The sequence below is a fragment of the Hesperophylax consimilis genome, chromosome 23, assembly GCF_061612785.1.
Source record: "Hesperophylax consimilis isolate HC1 chromosome 23, BYU_Hcon_1.0, whole genome shotgun sequence".
In the NCBI taxonomy this organism is placed as follows: Eukaryota; Metazoa; Arthropoda; class Insecta; order Trichoptera; family Limnephilidae; genus Hesperophylax; species Hesperophylax consimilis.
Genome location: NC_142858.1, coordinates 19,470,945 through 19,490,084, shown reverse-complemented (window position 1 = coordinate 19,490,084; position 19,140 = coordinate 19,470,945). Strand labels below are relative to the sequence as shown.

General features: G+C 30.8%; 1 protein-coding gene across 1 annotated transcript in view; it reads right to left on the bottom strand.

The window, feature by feature from the left end:
- Positions 1–9,392: 9,392 nt before the first annotated feature.
- Positions 9,393–19,140, bottom strand: part of LOC149412410 (glutamate receptor 1-like) — a 342,856-nt gene continuing 333,108 nt past the window's right edge. Inside the window, exons 14-16 of the mRNA XM_089645875.1 lie at positions 18,892–19,000; positions 17,627–17,956; positions 9,393–10,626 (exon numbers count right to left, since the gene is read on the bottom strand). Of these exons, the coding sequence (XP_089502001.1) occupies positions 10,546–10,626; positions 17,627–17,956; positions 18,892–19,000 (520 nt within the window). The 3' untranslated portion in view covers positions 9,393–10,545. The remainder of the gene's footprint in view (positions 10,627–17,626; positions 17,957–18,891; positions 19,001–19,140) is intronic.

Below are 19,140 nucleotides of genomic sequence, written 5' to 3'. Positions count from 1 at the left end.
CCACAGAATAGCCGGGACGAGTCAGCGCTACCAGAGATCGGACAACACTCTTGTCCAGGCCGTTGCCCAGTGGCAGGGAGCGCCTCTACACCAGAGATGGAGAATTTCACTCAAGCCACCATAAAGTCCTAATGTGCTCATCAATGTATTCATTTTTTATTTATTATTTTTATTTATTTCTTTATTCATTTTCTTTTTATGTATTAACTTAAATGTAAACTTTTATGGCAGGCAGAGCATTGCACACACCGCTCTGTCCAGCTGAAATAAACATTATTATTATTATTATTATTATACATGGAAAGCCTTTCATTTTCTAATATTACTAGCCATTTGTGAAAAAAAAACTTATTTTGTATAACGCTTCGAAGTGAGCATAGCATGAATGTTTTATGAAAATGTAGACCAAACTATTATTATTACCCATTGGACTGAGTGCTTCCGGCCATGACGGTAAGGCAGACTGTAAAAAGGTCTTACATTTTAACTACAACAAGGCGGACAACATTGTGTACACATTTGTCGACAACACGCTTTCCACAAACTGCCTTGCACATGACGTCTTGTGTACTTTTAGCAGTCTATTGACTAGAACACGCTTTGAGGAAAATTGTTCCTCCAGCTACTTGGAAACTGTTGCATGCACAAGTTTAAGAAAAACAAGAGTTATTCTTAAGAAAATTCTCGATAAAGGTACAGTCACAGTTTCTCTTGCTTTTTTTGTACACAAAAGCCCAAAATAATTATTGATTTATAACGGTGATTGTTAAAAATGATGTTAGAAGGAAACCATCTATAAACACAAATATATATTTTTAATTTTCTTATATTTTTATAAATTACGGGTCTGTGCTAATTATTTTACTATAAATACTTCACTTTAAAAATCACGAAATGTCCCTTTACTTCCATTCAATTCCTCTTTTAAAAATAAGGGCGCCCTCAGACGTGAGATTTTCGTCGCGGCGACATGACAGCTAGAAACTATTCAAAAATTTTAAAAAAATTTCGTCATGTCAACCGTCATACTTGGAACTAATGATCTGTTATGTACAAATTTCAAATAAAAAATGTAAGGAGTTAAAATAACAAGTTGAAAAATGTTAAAAATTCACTAGGACCATTATTTTTTCTATCAACCATCTTTCTTGTTGCCATTTAATCGCTCCATTATGTGTACAATTATTTCTCACCGTCCCTCCGCCGAACAGATTGATTTCCTTTCCACCATTAACAGATTACGGCTCGGGACTGGGATTGGGCGCGATAAGATCTAATGGAGCGGGTAACTACTCGACGCTGATGTTCCGCTGAACTGCGCAACCAATATTCCACTTGACTTGGTAGATCAATGTATCGCGTATCACCATCAACGTAACCTGACACACTTCTGTGATTAAAGTACTAATTAATTTTAATTATAATTCCAAAATTGATTGTCTTTCATGTATATATTCTAGGTATGTGTATTCTAGAAAGTTGCATTTGTGTGGTAAGAATTACATCACACTTGTTACAACGTAAGCAGACACACTTTTGTGATTTAAGTACTAATTAATTTCAATTATAATTAAAAAATTGATTGCCTTTGATGTATATATTCTAGGTATGTGTATTCTAGAAAGTTGCATTTGTGTGGTAAGAATTACATCACACTTGTAACAACGTAAGCAGACACACTTTTGTGATTTAAGTACTAATTAATTTTAATTATAATTCCAAAATTGATTGTCTTTCATGTATATATTCTGGGTATGTGTATTCTAGAAAGGTGCATTTGTGTGGTAAGAATTACATCACACTTGTTACAACGTAAGCAGACACACTTTTGTGATTTAAGTACTAATTAATTTTAATTATAATTCCAAAATTGATTGTCTTTCATGTATATATTCTAGGTATGTGTATTCAAGAAAGTTGCATTTGTGTGGTAAGAATTACATCACACTTGTTACAACGTAAACTGACACACTTTTCTGATTAAAGTAGTAATTAATTGTAATTACCGCTCCAAAAGTGATTGTTCTTCATATTTATACTTAGAATTAAATCTCAAGTGTAAAAACGTAAACAGACACAGTTCTGTGATTAAAGTAGTAATTAATTTTATTTATAGTTCCAAAATTAATTGTCTTTCATATATATTCTAGGTGTGTGTTCTAGAACGGTGAATATAGGTTTTAAGAATTAAATCACAATTATAATATTTTTTTCATACATATATTATATACACCAACCCAATAATTATTTAATTTTTATTCATATCGTATTCAAGTGTAATAAATAAGAAGTTAAAATTTGTGGTACTAAATATATTTGGGAAAAAAAGGAAAAAATAATTTAAATCTACAGCACCACATACACACATTTACAAATTTTCAAAACTAAAAATATATCGATGTATCAGCCCTTACCCGATAAATTCTACTAATGATTGCTGACCCTCTAGAGTAAAAGAACTTTTTTTTAAATTCTTTCATGTCTTCACTGGCCACCCGGACGTTATTTTTAGTATCGGACAGAGAAGATAAAACATAGAAAAATATAAAACATAGGTACTTATTTGTGGACAATTTTACCAAATAAGTATGTGAATGTACTTGAAAGCAGATGCATTATAAATAAAAATATATATTAAGGGGAGTACATACGTATTGCTAGGCAGGACAATAAAAAAAAAACCTGCTTCGCTTTAAAGATTCTTATTCCAAATTTTGAATTTTAGGATCCGGCACAGTTTTGAAAAAAGTATTCTGGTAAAAAATAAACTTTCTTTCTTGGCCTGTGTACACTGTGAGGAAAAATAATAACTATCAATCAATTTTTTAACGAGTTGTAATTTACTCTGTCGGAAAAGCTTTGTACCAAAAATTCACCATGGGTTCGAAGCTTTGCTTGTTGAAGAAAATACCAGGGAAATCCAAAATGCTTTGTGAAAGCGACGCCAGATGGTAGGTATTTCAAATAAGTTCCCATATTATTTGCAATTTTATATCATGTTTTTGATATTGTCTCTTGAACCTACAGATGGTGCTGTAAAACGGTTTTTTCATTTCTTTGAAAGGTTTGAGGCTTTAGCAGATGTTCTTGTGTAGCCACATTTTTTTTTAATTTTTATTGAAACATATAAACAAGGTTACAATTTAATGACAATTTAAACACCAATATTTCAATCACTCTCCTAATAAAGCAGCTGCTTGTGTTTAGGAGAGGACAACAAAATATTTTTACATTTGTTTAAATTAAACTAAAAATATTAGTAATTTAACAAAAAATAACAATAAAAGTAATAAAAATATTGGTTAGTTAATAAATGATTCAAAGAATTGAAAAGGCAAAAACATATTTCTAAACAATAAGTAAAGTTATGAGGTGTTACAAGAGTATTTAAATTTTTTTTTTTTAATATTTTTCGTAGTTTTCTTCCGATCGTATATCAAGGGGTAATTTATTAAATAATTTTACACCCTTGAATATATAGTGATGCTGTGCTGTTGTGGTTCGTGCTAGTGGCACGGTTAGTCCTCCAACAGATATTATTCTTTTGCTAATATTCAATTGTGGTAAATTATTTTTACTAAAGAAATCTTTATGTATTTGTAGAAGTGAAATTTTGTCCTAAATTTTTGTAAGTGGGGGAACCGGGAAATCTTGAAAAACATTTATAGTTGGGTAGTAATATGGCTTTTTTAAGATGATTTTTATTAATATTTTTTGAATAGTTTCCAATGGGAGTAGGGATGATTTATATGCACCCCCCAAGCCACGATTCCATATTGTAATACAGAGTGTGCCAGTGCATAATAAATATATTTAAGTATTTTTAATGATACAATATTTCTTAGTCTAAAAAATATATAGATCAGTTTTCTCATTCTGTCTACTGTGGAATTTATTTGATTTTTCCATTTGATGTTATTATCAATAATTATTCCAAGATAAATAAATATCATTTAAATAATAATTTGAGTTTTAAGATTTTGTCAAAATAGCAACACAGTTTTTGTGTACACTCGTACCACTGTTTTGGAAAAGCCCCAAACCAATATTTGATATTTGGTTCAGAACAATGCTAATGGGATATTTCATTTTGATTCAGGAGAGAAACCCCAGATGGGTGGCGTCCTAGTTCCAAAAAATGTGAATTTTAACTTGCAAACCATTTTCACACCATTAATTTCCCGAAGTGCTGCTTTCCTTTCCAAAGCCTCCGCCAGATGGTGTTATAAAAATATGTTGTGTATTTGGGAAAAAAAATTATGCCGTAATTAATTGTTTATTTCGATATATTATAGCGTATTCACAAAGAGAAGTGAATAAAATGTTATTTTTACAGTTTTCCCAGAAACCGTTGCTCCTTAAGGCCCCGTAGTCAGCGTTCAAAGATGGTTTGAAAGGGACATATATAAATACGAATATGGAGCGCGCTAATATAAAAAAAGACGATAAAAATAATAAATATAAAATAAACAAAGAAATAGGGCAAAAATCTCTCGACAAATGCTTTGGTTGTATTTAGACATACGCTTTGAATTTTTTCAAGAACCATATTAAATAACAGAATAAAACGCGTTTATAATAATTTTCAGAGCTTACTTTGCGATTTTTTGCAATCGAGGTAATTTCATTATTTATCATTATTTCGGCATAACGAATGTAAAGATACTATTTTTAAAAATATTTTTTGTTTCAAAACTTAAATACTCAAGAAGTTGAAGAGAAACTTGTTATGAAACTTGTTACTAAATCAAAATACAAATTACAAAGTTGTATACATTTTAAACTATGCAGTCAATAGATAGATAATAGAAAGAGTAGAACTACTAAACTACTCTTTCTATTATCTATCTATTGACTCCATAGTTTAAAATGTATACAACTTTGTAATTTGTATTTTGATTTAGTCATGAATGTTAATATTCTTTAAGTATCTAAATACGTCTGTCTCGACACAGATGTACCCTAGTGAGACAGATGTCGATAAATACACGTAAACAACTTTATATTGATAGATAAATAAATAAAAAAAACTCAGTAGAAATTGGGAATACCGGGGCTTAAATAATAAAGTCAATTTACATAACACCTTCAAACCATTTTATATAATAGGCAACATGAACCATGAACCTATATCTGTTATATAATAATGATATTTTTTGATAAAAACGTTGATTTTATTCACCGTGCGATTTATTACACACATTGCAATATCATGTTTAAGGAGAAGAAATCTTGTACACACCAGCCACTGTCTTCTCAAGTTTGTTCCCTATAAAAAAAACTTTGCTTTTCACAAGTACCTACCTTGTACTTACCTAGAATAATTGATCTCTAAAGTGACTAACCAGAGTCCGTATTTAGTCGATATTTTTAACTATTCACCTCCCTGCTTCAGACGATAGAATAAATATTTTTTCCGAAAAATGATTTCGTTACAATTTATTTTATTCAAACATATTTACAAAATAATTTGAATACACATAAATATTGAATAAACAATTCACAGGAAAGAATAAAATGAGGCATGAGAGATACTGATTATTTAAATTAAACAAGGTTTATATTATAATGGTTAGTAGTTAAAGTCTTAGAGGAATGTGTTTAGTTTCGTTTAATTCGGAGATACATTTTAAGGTGCATAAGGCTTATCTTATTTAATTTCAATTATCGCTCATACCTATTTTAAACGGTATTTTAATAATAACATTGAATTAGTATAACATAAAATAAAGAAGAAAAAAAAATTACAAATATTTGTGGAATGCGTTAAAATAAAATAAAATTGTTCTTTTTTATATTCTAAATAGATTAATGAATTTCGGTTAAATAAAACCAGTTAATACATTGCTGTGAGTGAAATCAATGAAATGTTTTATTTTTTACTGGAATAAACAAAAATTATTACACTCTGTGAAGGTAAATACACTACAATATCAGTTAAGAATGGGTTGTTTTGGAGAATTTGAACAATTCTTCAAATTTCAAAGTTAATCATTCTTAATAATCGTCCTTAATAATACGCCCAACTCCAGTCAAATTGTGGCAATATCAATAACTGACTGTGACATTCCTTTCAATAGCAATAAATTGAATTTATTTAGTACTTGGTGCCGGTTTTTTGCACGTTCTAATTATGTATTTTGATCAGTATTGATAAAAAGGTCCAAAAAAGTACGTCCTGTGCGTGAAGTTTATGAATATAATAATTACAAATAATAAAAAACAGTGCTAGTAGTATTCAGGGATGCCTAAAAACGTTGACAAAAAATACGAACAAATATCATGTTCTTGATTACATAGAAAGTGAATATACAAATAAAATCAATGATTAAAATTATGTTAGTATTTTATTACATTTATAAGCTTTAAGGACAGAGATAAAACCTGCTTTATTATTTTTAATGTATGTGTAAAAAGAACATTAAAATCGTATTTTGGTTATCAATTTTTTCGATTTCTTTAATTTACTAACGTAGACTAAAGAAAATGTTTCACATAAAATCCTTTAAAATTATGAGAGAAATTCAAGGCGCACAATGCCGCTAGGAGGTGCTGGTGTAGCATGCTACAATCAGGACGTACGAAAAATGTCACAAGTTGGATTGAGATCAAACTTATTAATAATATAGGGTATTTGGTGAAGGCGTGAAACTATTTTTTTTAGAAAACTTAATCAAGTCAATCAAATCAATAAAAACTGCAATAAACATGCAACAAAGTGCATTGTGTAAACATTTACTTTTAATAAAATACAGATATTATTGAAATTAAAAAAAAAGTAATAATTCACGTTGATATATATGCACCTATTTATTTATTTAGTTTTTTTTTTAAATTTATTTTTATATTAATATTATTTTCATAATTTTTTTATGAATCAATCAATAATTATTAAATAAACACACCAATGACATCTGATACACTACACGAAACATTAATCGATATTTGTGAAATAGTGAAATAATTTCACTCGGAACAGAATCATATTTTTAAGGAAGGTTTATAGTGTAATAGTTTGGCCAAAAAGGGAACATTTATAAATAGACGACTTATTATAATAACTCCTATTTAATTATTTATTATTTAAGATAATGAATTACCCCATCATGTTTAGTTTATGGCTTAAAGTTAATAAATTATAACATGTAGTTTAAATATTGACATAAAACATCGTAAAGTACAAATAAATTTTCTATTGCATATTATGCTCATCACACTTTGGTAGGAAACTACAAAATATCAAATGGGTTTTCGCATCCATAGTCAAAACATTAAGATGGGTATAAAAAGGACAGATTTTGTCCTGTTTATACGAAGCATTAGATTTGTGGTGCAATTTTAAGAAATATTTAGTAACATTTACGGTTACCTTAAAGGAAATTACACGTTAAACCATTTATTCTTCTCCATTCAGAAGTTCATAACGACTATTGCTGTCGAAAATCTAGTACTGTATTTTGCAGGTTTGTAGTAACTCAAATATTGAAAAATGTTAATACAATAAATGTATGTAAAAATAAAATACTGAACGCCACTATTTAAATTAAAAAATATCCATATTTTTGAAAACTGACTGTTTCTTCGTCAGAATAAATGTATAATATACCGATTCTCATATGAAAATTTGAAACAGAAAATCAGGGCGCGTCTGGGACTTGAATCCCAGATACGTGCGTATTTTTTTCTGATTTTTCTGTTTCAAAATTTCGTCTGAGAATCGCTTATGTTGTTTTTCTATAATGAAATATTATAATTTTAGGTTTTACTCATTGATTTAAGTATAATATACCATTTATCCCGATGAAGAAATAAGAACACGAATATTTTATTTTTATATAATTAAAAAAAACTCCACAAAGTGATTTTGCAATAACTGAAGATACAATTTATTCTTACAAACGGTTACCGCACAATGTACACTGGGATCATGCGGACATAGACAACGATAGATTTAGTGACAATATTTGGATTGAAAATTGCCATAAATTTTTTGACTATACATATTATGGTAAGGGCATATTTTTAATAAAAGGTATGCATTACTAAAGAGGCTTATTTGGTTTGTTAGTTAATTTGTATTTGAAAGCCTGCCTGTTGTGCAATATAGAACTATAAATAAATATGCAAATATTTTTCAATAACTGAAAGATAAATAACATATTATGAATAATAATTCAACACTTAGATAGTTTAATTTTTATAAAAATCGATACCTACGAAATGTGGTTAAATATTTTTTGTATTATCTATCTAAAGTAGGATATGATTTTTTTTTACTTAAAACGTTACTACATCAAAGATCACGTACTAATTGTATATTTTAATTCACTCCAAATGTCATATCTACTTGACACACGGGACCAAGGAGGGGGGTTCCATTAAAACAAGTCGCCTGTTAGACTTTCTAATCGTTATGCATACAAAAAGGTACATTCAATCTATATTTACAATGCTTAAAATCGTATCATTCACCTCACATTTCTTCACTTCACCAATTTATTATTTGATTGGTTTTTTCCCATTTCTTTATCAGTTTTAATTTAATAAATATTCATTCATATTTACATATTTTTTTTAAATTCCGGCGATGAATTCAGTTTTTTAAACACTTTTTTTAAATATTGAACTGTTATTGTTTTTACAGATTATTACAAACAAAAAATTGCAAGTTTGCACCCAGATTTGTTACACGTCGAAGATTTTTTGCGAAATAACTCAATTCAAGATGAAGCGATGAAGTTTTTTTGAATCTATAAGTCTTATTTTATTGACTATGAAGATAGAAAGGGTTACAGTAAAAGTCTTAACAAAATTATCTAAGAGTGACAGTGTTCATAATAGTGATTAATCCGTGGCTTATTAAATGGTTACTTCCATTTTATAATGCTACGTGAGAGAAATTATTTTTTGATAAGGATAATTTAACAAAGTGTAACGTTTTCATTAGATTTTTTTCTTGATTGGTAAAATAATTTGGTGAGAAAGTTCTTGAAAACACACGCCAATTTTATTCTATGAGGAATATTTACAAAACGTGGAGATATGCATAAAAATGAACTTTTACATATTATTTTTCAATTCTTATTTAGCAATAACATCAAGTGGACAAGTATTTCATATTATAATAATTTATTTATCTCGAAAGAATATTTATTTTAGCTATTGTTTAGAATATTTATTTTCATTTCTACATTAAGATTATTTAATTTTCTGATTTTTGAAATCATTTTTAATTCCAGTGAATCAAAAAATATCCGTATTCAGAGTATAACCATTCAGATTTTAAAATTTTTATTATTATAATTAATTGTGCTATATACTAAAACACAGTGATTGAAGTATCTGTGGTAGGTAGAAAGATTTCGTAAATAGATACTGAACAAACACGATGGTAAATTATATTCCATAACTAAAAAGTGCAGTATTTGATTTATGAGCATAAAAAATAAATAAAAATGCTTTATTACGTTTCATCACGTTTTATACTGCGGAAACAACAACAAATCATTAATACTGTTTCATTTACATAGTAACTTGGTTTAAAACCGTGAATATGAACTAGGTATATTTACAACAAATAACATATCACATTCTTTACCGCCGTCCAGTCTTGAGTAAATTAATAATTTCTAACATTCCTCATAAATGTCCGTTCCTATCGAGGCTGGTAAACACGCTATATGATATAATATAACAACACCATAATCAAAATTTGGCACCTTTGTACCCAATTGTCCTTTCTGTAGAAATACACAGATTTTTTTAGATTCAATACACAAACAGTACTGAAAACAGGATGCTGCCAATCACCAAATTCCTTTATTTACCTTGCATGTTGTTTCTTCACTTAGATAAATAAACGCATACAATCTGAATCATTAAACACGTTGATCAGATAAGCTGTTTTAGTTTTAAATTGTTTCTCATAAATTAACATTGTCACTAGTAAAAACTAGAGGGCACAAAAACGGTCTAACTCACTTCTTACATATTTAATGATGAAGACAACGATCAAGTTTATTTCAAAAACGATTTTAATAATGTTTTAAACCTCAAGACCAAGTTAACGTAAAATTATTAAGTGATACGTGAATGTAAAATAAGTAAATGCTTATTGTGACTGTGATACGCTTAATTCATTTAAAATTTAGATGGAAGGAAAATCGGTGCCTATACTCTCCGACTTAAACCAATTTCCAACAATATTCAAGCAAAAACAGTACCCTTGAGGGTGATGTATAAGCAAGTGATAGCTGGGTTGTATTACTCCCCATTTCTTGATAACTAACTTTGTAACAGATTGGTAAATTTCTATTTCAGCGGCAGTAGGTAATAAGTGAAATGAGTATTGATACGAAGGTAGGTATTGAAGATTCAACAGCATGTGGAATTTGGTGTTTATAACCACGTCGATATCTCGAGCTCTTTGTTGAGAGGCGAGATATCCGTGGTTATCTCAGTAACTTAAAGCTGGTAGAGGTCGATCATCTTGGCCTGCTTGGCGGCAGCAGCGGGGCGGCGCAAGACCGCGTCCCGCGCCGCGGATCAGACCTGCGTGTGAGTGTTGGCGTGCAGGCCCTCCTGCTCGAGCAGCGAGCCGGCAGTCTGGCTGGACGGGGCGTAGTACTGCAAACAGAGGCCATAGGTTACTCGTCTGCGCTTGGGATGATTCGAGAAGTCACTCGATAAAAGACACGGTCACTAGATGAAGGAATCAAGCGTACATTGAATATGTGACAAGGGGCAGATTTAAGTATACTTTTCAGCGCGTGGAAAATGTGTAAGAGACATGGTCACAAGATCAAGGAAACAAACGTAGAGTGGACAAGCTACAGGAAATTCTATGGGACATGGCTACTTTTGTTGGTGATCGGGGCTTGGGAGGTTTTGGAGTTGAATGTACATAAAACAAGTAGATGGAGACCGCTTTTGGTTTTGATCAGTAACTTCTGGTTTGTCCAATGTAATTAGAGGTATCAGAAATAGCGACTGAACACAAAGGAAGTATACATCTTTGAATGTGTTGTCAGTGTGTTCGAAAAGTAAGTCGTAGAACATTGTTAAACATATAATTACGTAAAATTTAACGAGAACCTTTTTCGTACACAATCGTGTCTTAGGTAAGTATAGCAGAAACACCATCAGATAAATAAAAAATATTAAAATAATAATAAATATATATCAAAATATGATTAAAAATATGTGTAAATATAAATTAAAGGTTATGTCAGGTGATAGAGAAGAAAGCAATGAGCAAGCAAAGTGGTAAGGAAGAGGGAAGGTAAGGAAATTAATTCAACAGCACGGAGAAAACTTACTGATAGGCAATATTGTTAATTTATTAAAAATCTCGTCAAATTATTCGTTTTCCTGTTAAAAACGGGATTGGATGTCTATGACAATTGATTTGACAAATTTCATAACAAACTAACAGTATAGCACGAATATTTTATGGGTGAGTTGCAACACGTGTTCTTCAAAATAATAATAGTTTCGCATCTCGTCCAATATATTTATTTGGACAAGGGCACCTGCGTGAATACGTATTCGGATATATTCTGAATGTAGGTACTTCCGAATAAAGATTTTACAAAAATTAAAATAAATTATATTCCATAGAATTATTCCGTATATGTAAAATGATATAATAATTTGTAGAGAATTGTAAAAAAAAATATTTATTTAAAAAAAAAAAACAGTATTGTTTGTGAAGACCGACTTGTAATGGATATAGTATATGTATATGTAAAGATTAATATATGGTAGGAGAAAAAAGGTGTACAAGAGAGATGTAATATTACAACTTTGAAGAAGACAATGCTTTGTTCGAAACTAGAAAATCGTACATATAAGTGTGCGTGAGTTTTTTCAATGTGAAATGATTTTCATGCCCAGAGAGAGGGTGTGTGGATTTGGATGTACAAACTATAAATTCAGACAATATGTACCTGCTTTAATGCTTTTATATGAATCATCCATCAAATAAAATTGTTATAAAATGTATAATCTCTTTCAGGGTTAAATTTTAATTTCTACTCATCCCCGAATTGATGGCAAACATTAGAAAAAAAAGACGAGATAATTGAAATAAGTAGACATCTTGGGGACTTAATTAAGACAAAATGTGTATTCTAAGAGAATATGTGAATTGGTAACTCAATCGATTAGTAATTGTAATATTACGAATGTAAAAATCAACCTGCAAAAAATAAAGTTTTTTAATAAAATGCATCAATTTTTCGATCTATTTGCGTCATCTCTTGGGCCGGCTAGAAGCTGATTTAAAAGAAGAAAAAAAAACAAATCTGACTGAGGATTGAACATTCCTCCCCAGGGACAGGAGTCAACACCGCTAACACCTAAGCCAAATGATAATTAGAGAGTATTGACACTTATTTCGTATATTAACTGCTGTTATTTTTGTTTTATATAATGGCATCCAATTTCAGAAAAACGCGAGTTGTAGCTTGATCCGATGTTGGGAACAGGGATAATTTCTACTTACAATATTCCATTTTATTATTTTTTACCATTAATTTATTTATATGCCTAAAAAAGCTTTTACATTAATTAATTTATTCATTCAACCGAGAAAATGTAATCGAAATTCATATAATATATATATTTTCAAAATTGTTCCTATAAATATAATTTTTTATAATGAAATCAAATGAAAGCATAGCTTATTGTTGATGTATAAAATATTTTTGATGTATATGAGACCTACCTCGTAGAATTTCTTCCAACTCGAAAACTTACAGATTTTTTTGTGCTTAGTATCTATTATTAAAAAAATGAAACAAACTGCGTTTACTGAGTATAAAAATAATAATACCTACTGATGATTAATTACTTCCAAAACTGTAATTCAGCAACTAACTAAAACGACCAAAATGACACATACACGAGAATGAAAGCATTTCTGATGATGTTACTAATGCTCAATTATATTTAGGAATTTTAAATACATAATTTAGAAAATGCACTACTCACAAGCAACGTATTTAGTCGAGTCCGGATGAAGACTAAATATTTAGTAGTTTCGATAAGTGCTGCTATTGTTTCGGCTCGCGATATCACTGTACTATTGAAAAAGTAAAAAAATAACAATAAGAAAAACAAAAAAAATTCCAATTCGGGCATGCAATATACATGTAACGTTTTTTTATGAATAACAAATTTGAATATTGCAGACATAATTTCTTTCTAAAAATTAATGACAAAAGTTTTATTGGAGCTTAAACATTCAACTCTCCGCGCTCCTTCATATACATTGAAAGTGAATAGAATAAACATACATCAGAAAATGGGTAACGGTACATGGGATCTAAATTTATTTAACGATTTCCACAATATTTACGTTCCGAAATTTGGGTTAAACGAACAATGATTTACAAATGATCTCTTCTTAAGGCTTCTCTTGCAGATTTTCATTTTATTCCAAATAAAATGTACAGATTTCCATGTTATTACAGAGAAATAAAAAATAAATAAAAAAGCTTGTTAATTAATGCATTGCGTATAATTAATTATAAGTGATGACTGGTATTTACGCTTTGCAAACAATAATTTTACATCTTTGAACAATTTTTTATTAGACGATCATCATATTTGTATATTTTTACGAGGAAAATTATATGTATATTATAATAAAATTTCAAAAACCTTTGCTTTTTTCAATATTCCGGACAGTGAATTTTCAGTAATCTATTTTTTATGACATTATGCAATAAACATATAGGGTTTTCCGTTATTTGTCTGAAGATTTGAATGTACATGTTGGTCGTCAAGACGAAGATTATACTATTTCTGGATATCAAAATTATAGTTAGCTAAGTAAAATTATTTTAAATTACAAATATCATAAAATTCTGTTAATAAACATTGACAGTTAAAAAATATTTATGTATGTGTTATTTGATTACATTAGTGAATGAATTTTTTAAGCATTGTGAAAAATACTTAATAAAATAAGAAAAAACAGTAAATAATAACTAAATTGTTAATGATAATTTCCAATATTATTTAAAAACTTGTTTTTGTAGCGAGAAACATATTAGGGATTCTAAGAAGAGAGTATAGACAACATGAAAAAAAATGCTAGAATAGAAGTTTCTTTAAAAAAAATTCATGTATTGGATTTTAAGATATTGTGAAGAGAAAATGTACCTACTTACCTACCTCACCGTGTTGCACGCTCAAAATTAGTAACTTTCGGAGTAAGTTTAGTGTGAAAATATTCATAAAAAGTACAGTAAACGATACACGAATGAGATCAATAAGAATTCCTGTAAAATATAGCGAAAAATACATTGCCAGAGTCACACACGGACGATATTTCACATTAAAGAAATTACAGTGAGAGAATTACACCTACTTAAATTGCGGCGCTCACCGGAAGAGTGGCTCAACCAACAAAAAAATCATAATATGTGAAAACTTCAGATGGTTAAAGATAATTTACCAATTTAGTAATGGAATAACGATCTTATATAGCGCCATCCTTTGAAATTGGTGAAAACTAAAATTGAGACAATGTGGATTAATAGAAATGATAAAAATCTGATGATTATTATTGGTTGGGCAACTATTTCGTCGATCGTCTCAGTTATGTGTGGAAATAATAATGAATATTAGTGGAAAAAAATATATATTCGATTTGTTTATTGGTTTGAATTTTGGGGTATGTGTGGACTAAATTTTACAATGGAAAAAAAGAAAAAGAAGTAGTTTTACGGAGTACCAGCCTAATTTAGTAATTTGGCGTTAATTTGGAAAATATTATGATTGCTGTGGGATGTTTAGTAAAAGAACAGCACTATTTAACTTGATAGACAATTTATACTAAAGTCATGGAGTTTGAAAGAGAGAGTGAATATTCGCCGCCCAAGGAAAAAAAAATTGGATAATCAGCACCTCTGCCATAGGTCACCCCAAGTGGTTCGCTACGTTTGGTGACTTAGCAGTGTACCCGGGTTCGTGAGGAGAGGTTTGTCCGGGTCTTGGCGAGAGATGCATATGCCCATTAATTGCGTCTCAGGCCGGATCAGAAGATACTGGTTGAGTGAGACCCTTAGGCTCCTCTAGCAGGACTCTCTCAGAAGTGGGAGGGATGGATTCATACGTTTATCACTCCGGGTCGTACTGATCCCCAGATTCCTAACAACACCTTTTACCATTGCCTTCTCAGAACTTCCTCCCTTTCCTTTCCTAAAAAGACCCCCAAAAAAATGTGAATGATGAATACTTGGAGCAGCTAGATGAGTTTGTGTATTGAAAGAAAGGCAAATGTACTTCACAATGGAGTGCTGGTACCTACACTGATGTATGGAAGTGAGGCATGAAACTGACAGGGGAAGGATGAAAGTAGACTGAATGCTGTAGAAATGAGATCCCTGAGGCATCCGTTTGGTAAAACCATGTGTGATCGTTTGAGAAATGTGTAGATCCGCATTGTATGCACGGCTGATGTAACCGTAATGAGTAAGATTAAGAAAGGGACGCTTAGATGATTTGGGCATGTAGAGGAACTGAACGAAGATATAAGTATAAGGAGAATATATTACGCAAATGTGAATGGTAGAAGAAGTAGGGGATGCCCGAGAAAGACATGACTCGATCAAGTGAATCAGATACTTGAGTCAGGCTATGTCAAGAGTCAGAATAATAGAAAAATATGTATGAATTTGGATGAGGCAAGGAGTATGTACCAAGACCGAGTTGTTTGGCGGTCCGTCTTTTCTGCCTACTCCTACGGAGAAACGGCATGATAGTTAGCTAGTGTATTTTTTATAAATATTTTTTTTTTTCTATTTATAAAAAATCGTTTGTTGACAGCCAAAAAATTTGTTAATAATTTTTATTTTGTAATTGTTTATTATTTGTGTTTTTTACTATAAATATACAATGTTTACAATTCATACTGTTTTAATTTATACTACACTTCCATTAAAAGTATTTGCTTGTGGATGGACGAGGAGTGTACATTTGCGAAAAAATAACATAACTAGGTTACAAAGTAAAAAAAATTACAAAATTAAAAGCCATACAAATTATTGTATTTGGAAGGAAGAAAAAATATATATTATGGAGGATAAATAACGAAAACGAATACGTATTCTATCTATTATTTTATCTATATTATTAAAAATTTCTTGTTCCACAAATCGTAATTACGGATAAACGCCAATCATATAAAAGTAACTGAAGTTGTTATACGACTGTATAATTATCGGAAGTACCACCGATCCGAACCAATTCCAAATTCAAAGAAACCTTTAATATTAAATCATTGGAAATATTATAAAGAGATTAAAGAATGTCGGTATAATATTTATAAGTTTGCAGTTGTTTTAAAAATAATAATAGTTAAGTAATAAAAGTCATTATTTTCAATCTTTTTTTTCCTAGGTTTTCCGATTGAAAATTTATACTAATCAATTTAGAAATAATAAAAAAAAATTTGACGTCTGCGATTTCTGTAGGCGTAATTATCTCCATGTGTAATTTCACCCATGTACAATCCTGGCATTGTACTTTAAATTCATATACCTGTGTAATTCCATCATGAATCGGAATATATTTACTAATTACTAACTACTAGTCGGACTTAATCAGAAATCAAATCACTGATGCTTCGCACCCCCTTCTTCTAAGGCCATTTTGGCAAGTATCTTAATAAAATCAAAACATTTATTGACCCCAAAAGAATGAAGGTAATAAGTTAGTTGATGATTAGGCACTTATACAAAATACTAATAATTAGGTCAATGTAATTTAAATATATATATTTTTTTAAATACGTATTTTTATATTTATTTGCTTTTATAATTATTAAAGTTAAGCATATCAACCGTTTTAGAGTTTGCTTTACAGAATTGGTAAAAAAATATTTTATTATAAGTCTCGTGAAATCTTCATATATTCTAGATTTTCGCCCACAGCATCACAAAATATGATAAGGGACATCGTGTTTGCAATTAATATAAAAATATTTTAATAAAGATGCCCGAATTGAAGGTCAGTGACAAAATTGACAAATGCGACAGATTCTCACCTAAGCGTTGTGAGTTCAATACTTCTGCTGGCGAGGACCTCCATAATTGCAAAAGCGAAATTTTTCGCTTATATTGACCATCATTTTCAGCGGAGAGTAATATTGTCAGGATACTTATTTTGCTGTTATAAGCAAAAAGGTTACAAATTTGAAAAAGTCACATTCTAGTATGCTTAGGACGGGTTGTTTCGTAAAATTTGAACAATTCATCAAATTTCAACGTTCATTTTCAAGTTCTGTGAAAGACTTATTCAAGTTTTGTTTTTATATCGTTGTAGGCTAGTTGCTTGACAACACTGAAATAAAAACAGAACTTGAAAGAGTCTTTCACAGAACTTGAAAATGAACGTTGAAATTTGATGAATTGTTCAGATTCTCCGAAACAACCCGTCCTTATACTTTAATATGAAAGATCTCGTTATCTTTCTAAAGTTTTCTTTTATTAAAATCAAACTTCCTGAAGTTGCGCAGAATGAGCGTGAAACACGGTGCATTAAAATATAAATGATTGCTTGACTATAAACACAAACAAGTTAACAATGCAACAACGTTCAGGTGAACTATACTTACTGCGGTAAAAGATCCGTTCCATCCGGGCCGCCCGTCGCCGTCGGGGTCCCTGCAGCGCTCGGCGTTCGCCTTGCGCGTGCCGGCGCGGCCGATGCTGGCCGTGGGGCCCACGCTGCCGCCGCCGGCGTCGAACTCGCCCGGGCTCGACACCGTCAGACGCGCCTTGGACTTCATAGCGTCGGACAGCGGCACTTTAGCACGCGCTGCGTCGCAGTGACTCTTGTAGCAGAACTCGATCAACGCCACGAACAGAGCTACCAGAAGCCCGCCGATCAGGATGTAGAAGATGCCGGCCACGTTGCTCAGGGATAGCTCGTTGCGGGACGTGTCCTGGAATTATTTTACGTTTCAGATATAAACAAATATAAATAATGTTTAATATTTTACGTTCATTATATTGATGTAATTTTTTTCACACTCGAATAATTTTCGCAAAAATACTTATATTTTTTTAAATTTACCCCATATATTAACATTTTTTCCTATTTTCTTATCATCATAAATGTTTCGAGTTGTATATATAATAGATACATATTATTACGATAACATTAACATACATACTTTCTAATAATAAGACACTGTTGCAACCTTTATCCGACGGTTCGTAAAAACTTTGCAAATGATTTTAGGGCACTTTTTTAATTTTTTGTTTGTGAAAACGAACAAGAATCTCAACTGCTCCCAATGATCTAAAACTAGTGAGACTATGGCATCCCCAATTGGGGTATGTTGTAAGGCTGAAGGTAGTGAGGAGAGGAAAGAGATGAGAGGGAGGAAGGTGGGGAACGATTTTACTTTAAGTTTGCTTTCATGTGGGACTATAGTTATATTCACTTGAAAGATTGGTTGTATACACTAACCATTTTATGAAATTAATATCATTCCTCAAAATATTAATACGAAAAGCTTAATGTAGTTTAAAGCCAATGAACCATCCTAAATTTTTTGACCCATATATTTAGGACTGTAAATTTCGTACATTATGACAAGCAATAAATATTAGTGATTGAGAATAACCCGTCTTTCAAGTAAAAGCACATTTCTATTTTAGTCTGTACTCAAATATAAAACATGATAAATATATAGTTAAACTGAAAAAAAAACGTTTCTGAGTGAGAATATATGGTTTCACAGTCGATGATCCCAAACATACTCCCAAATGATTATCCATCAAGAGAGTGAGCAGAATATTTATGTGAAAAAGCTTCATTGGGGGCGACGTGATTTATGTCCCCTAAAGTAAGATTTATATCGTGAAGAGTTACTTGTTTGTCGCCATGTTTGCACTCGGTTCGGTCGTACCACCACTTGTTTGTTAACTTCGTCAGTTCACCATTCTCCTTCAAAGACAGCACGGCCAGGTTTATTCCATCCCTGCAAATCATAAACAGATCGGGAATATCAACTATTTGTTGCGGAATGCGGCGGATCATAGCGGTTGTGTAGATCTCACTGCTGTTTCTCTTTCTAAACTGAAAAAAGTCAAACACATAAAACAAACAGCAATTTTCACC